Below are 3,209 nucleotides of genomic sequence, written 5' to 3'. Positions count from 1 at the left end.
AAGAATTCAAAATAATACTTCAAAAGATGATCAGAGTGTTACAAGATAACTCAAATATTTAATGATACCAACAAAACAATGCAAATAAAATAAGAATAATAAAGGTATATAAAATATTTTTTTAAAAAAAGAACTAACCAGATATTTTGAAACTGAATAATAAATGAATGGACTTCCCAGTTGGAACTAGTGGTAAAGAAAACACCTGCAAATGCAGGAGATATAAGAGACTCGGGTTCAATTCCTGGGTCCAGAAGATCCCCTGGAGGAGGGCATGGCAACCCACTCCAGTGTTCTTGCCTGAAGAATCCCATGGACAGAAGAGTCTACAGTCCATAGGGTCCCAAAGAGTCAGACATGACTGAGGCGACTTAGCATCCACACAATATAATGAATAATCTGAAAAATTCAATACAGAGATTCAACAACAGACTTGACTAAGGGAAAGAAAAAGAAAAAAGAACAATGAGTTAGAAGAAAGATCAGTTGAAAGTATCCACGTAGAGAAGCAAAAAGAGAATGAAAGGAATATAGAAAGCCAGTGGGAACTATGGACACCATAAAGAGGAACAATGTATGCAATGGAGTCAGGGCAGGAGAAGTGAGGGAGAAAAGAATTAAGGGCTGAGGACCTCCTGGTGGTGCAGTGGATAAGAGTCCACCTGCCAGTGCAGGGGACATCAGTTCAATCCCTGGTCCAGGAAGATTCCACATGCCGCAGGGCAACTAAGCCAGTGTGCCACAGCTACTGAAACCTGTGCACCTAGAGCCTGTGGTCTACAGCAAGAGAAGCCACTGCAGTGAGAAGTCTGTGCACTGTAGCGAAGAGTAGCCCCTGCTTACCACAACTAGAGAAATCCTGTATGCAAGGAAGGAGACCTAGTGCAGCTAAAAACAAATAAACCCTGTATACCAGACATCAAAAGAGACATTGATGTATAGAACAGTCTTTTGGACTCTGTGGGAGAGGGAGAGGGTGGGATGATTTGGGAGAATGTCATTGAAACATGTATCATATCATATATGAAACGAGTCACCAGTCCAGGTTTGATGCACGATCCTGGATGCTTGGGGCTGGTGCACTGGGACGACCCGGGGGGATGGTATGGGGAGAGAGGAGGGAGGAGGGTTCAGGATGGAGAACACATGTATACCTGTGGCTGATTCATTTTGATGTATGGCAAAACCAATACAATATTGTAAAGTTAAAAAATAAAGAAAGGAGAAAACACAGGCTGAGAATTTCCCAAACCTAGGGAAAGATCTGGACATCTAAGTTCAAGAAGCTAATAAGTCACCCCAAAATTTCAATCCAAAGAAACCTTTTCTAAGACTCACAGGTTAACTGTCCAAATGCAAAGACAAAGAATTCTAAAGGTCTAAAGAGAAGAAAAAATTCTGTCACCCAAGAGGACTCCCATAAGGAGATCAGCAGATTTGTCCAAGGAAACCCTGCAGACCATGAAGAAAGATTAACATACTCAACCCTCACTCAGTGGAAAGCAGATCCAGGGAGGGACAGGAGAGGGCATGAGAGAAAGTGCTCCCTACAGAGTCATAGCAGATCCTGGGAGGGGAAAGGACCGTCCCAGGCCCCCAGCACATCAGGAAATATCACAGGGACCAGGGCAGGGACTTGGGAACTTATACACCTGAGGCTGTGCTTCAACTGATCTCTACAGACAAAAGGTCCCCTCTCCTGGCTGCAGGCTCCTCTGCTCCACAATGAACACCTGGTGGGAACAGGTGAGGCCAGCAAGCAGAGCCTCTCACAGAGCCCAGTGCTGGGCAGACAGGGCAACAAGCAGAGGGGAGCCCAGGGGATGGGGGAGAGGAGCCAGAGAGAGGCAGGCAGGTGCACCATTATCTCTGATCTGGTCACATGCAGCGGCATGACACCCAGCCCTGTGGACACCCTGTGTGCTTCACAGACCAACGGACTCAGTCCCTGCTCAGCAGCCCTGTTCCTGTCACACAGACAGGCTGTACCACCCCTTACACACACATGCACACACACAAACACACACACACACACCCTCACACACACACACAACATCACACACCCTCACACACTCCTCACACAGTCCACAAACACACACAGTCTTCACACCCTCACTCACACATTCTATTCACATACACACACACCTTCACATACACACACACCTTCACATACACACACCCTCACACATTCCTCACATACTCACAGACATATTCCTCATGCCCTTACAAACACACACCCTCACATACTCCTTACCTTCACACACACATACATACAGAGCCTACAGGAGCACAGACATAGGAAACACGGGGACCCAGCAGGAGTGCTCACACACCAGGCACATGGAGTGTGTGGGAATAGCCCAGAGTCCCAGCTGAGGTCAGTGGCTGGACCTTCCACACATAGGAGCCATTGGGACTTCTAGAAGCTCCCTGAGAACAAGGGAGACAGTGGAGGGACTCAGGCTGACCCAGCTCAGTCTAGACCAAACCTCACTGCTCTGTAAAATCTGCCACTATGACCAGTGGACCCCCCACAGGAGACGGACCAGTATTCACAGTCAGCGTAGCTCCTTTTTGATCAAAAATACTGAGACCATGGCTCCACAGATCCAGACACCTTTCCTTTCACCACAATGTCCACTCCCTGCTGTGGACCCAGGACAGAGGGGCAGCCCTTACCTTGACCACCCACCATGGTGCCGAGGAGGAGGACACAGAGTCCCCGCAGGGAGAGGTGTGTGCCCAGAGCCATCCTGACCCCATGTCCTCAAGATCACAGTCCCAGCTGCAGGATAAGCCTGTGAGGAGCATCAGGATGCTGACTGGGTCTATATAGACCACCCCTTACACCCTCCCTCCTGAGAGCCAATAGCAACACCTTTCACCATTTCAGCCACTATCGGAGGCTGCATCTGCCCCTTTCTGAACACCAATGAGCTTCTGAATCTTCCACATCTCCTTATATGAGCAGCACAGTCCTTTGACCTCCTGCTTCCGTGGTCCTGGGAGCCAGGTCCCATGACCAGGACTGGGACTCGTGCATCAAAAACCATGAGAGCCTCTCTCTCCTAATCACCCTGGTCGACATCTGCAGACTATGAGATCTCACATGGTCTGGGTGTGGGATCTGTTGACCTGTGGAGAATACCTTTGTACAATCAAGTAATGATTTTCCCCAGCACTGAGCTCAGGGTGGAAGCAGAGACCTA

The 3,209-nt window shown here is 48.4% G+C and overlaps 1 protein-coding gene across 1 annotated transcript in view; it reads right to left on the bottom strand.

Moving 5' to 3' along the window:
- LOC104995504 (antigen WC1.1-like) overlaps nucleotides 1-2,695 on the bottom strand; it is a 49,874-nt gene extending 47,179 nt beyond the window's left edge. The window contains 1 exon segment of the mRNA XM_010849380.1: nucleotides 2,680-2,695. Coding sequence (XP_010847682.1) covers nucleotides 2,680-2,695 — 16 coding nt within the window.
- Between the last annotated feature and the right edge of the window lie 514 nt (nucleotides 2,696-3,209).

Source organism: Bison bison, unplaced genomic scaffold (genome assembly GCF_000754665.1).
Source record: "Bison bison bison isolate TAMUID 2011002044 unplaced genomic scaffold, Bison_UMD1.0 scf7180017864281, whole genome shotgun sequence".
In the NCBI taxonomy this organism is placed as follows: Eukaryota; Metazoa; Chordata; class Mammalia; order Artiodactyla; family Bovidae; genus Bison; species Bison bison.
Note: the sequence above shows the minus strand (reverse complement) of the source record. Positions and strands in the feature narration are given on the sequence as shown.